Source organism: Penaeus monodon, chromosome 20 (genome assembly GCF_015228065.2).
Source record: "Penaeus monodon isolate SGIC_2016 chromosome 20, NSTDA_Pmon_1, whole genome shotgun sequence".
NCBI lineage: Eukaryota > Metazoa > Arthropoda > Malacostraca > Decapoda > Penaeidae > Penaeus > Penaeus monodon.
In genome coordinates, this window is record NC_051405.1 from 41,532,728 (window position 1) to 41,533,098 (window position 371).

At 40.2% G+C, this 371-nt stretch overlaps 1 protein-coding gene across 1 annotated transcript in view; it reads right to left on the minus strand.

The window, feature by feature from the left end:
* LOC119585838 (Bardet-Biedl syndrome 7 protein homolog) overlaps window positions 1–371 on the minus strand; it is a 21,175-nt gene that overhangs the window by 16,421 nt on the left and 4,383 nt on the right. Inside the window, exon 4 of the mRNA XM_037934570.1 lies at window positions 138–252. Coding sequence (XP_037790498.1) covers window positions 138–252 — 115 coding nt within the window. The remainder of the gene's footprint in view (window positions 1–137; window positions 253–371) is intronic.

Sequence of the window (371 nt, forward strand, 5' to 3'; positions counted from 1 at the left end):
CGCGCGCGTGTATCTGCGTGTGCGTGCACGTGCCGGTGTCTATGTGCACTTGTATGTACTCCATTTTGCTCACTTCCAGCTCTTCATATATGAATATCACTTACAATAATAGTAACAAGCTAGGAAACACTACTTACATTGACTTAATTTCTTCTGTTAGATTGGTATCAAAACCTAAAAATTGCTTCCCCTTCTTGGTGTACCCCCGTACTTCGTTGCCTGATGACAAGAAGATCTTATCCTGGACAGTCCCTGTAAGAGGTCAGTCAAGGTATGATCAAATTAGAATGGACACGTATGACCATATTTCTTAGAAAAAGGAAATGACAAGAAGATCTCCTGATAAGAGAAAATTCCTCATTGGTGTATAT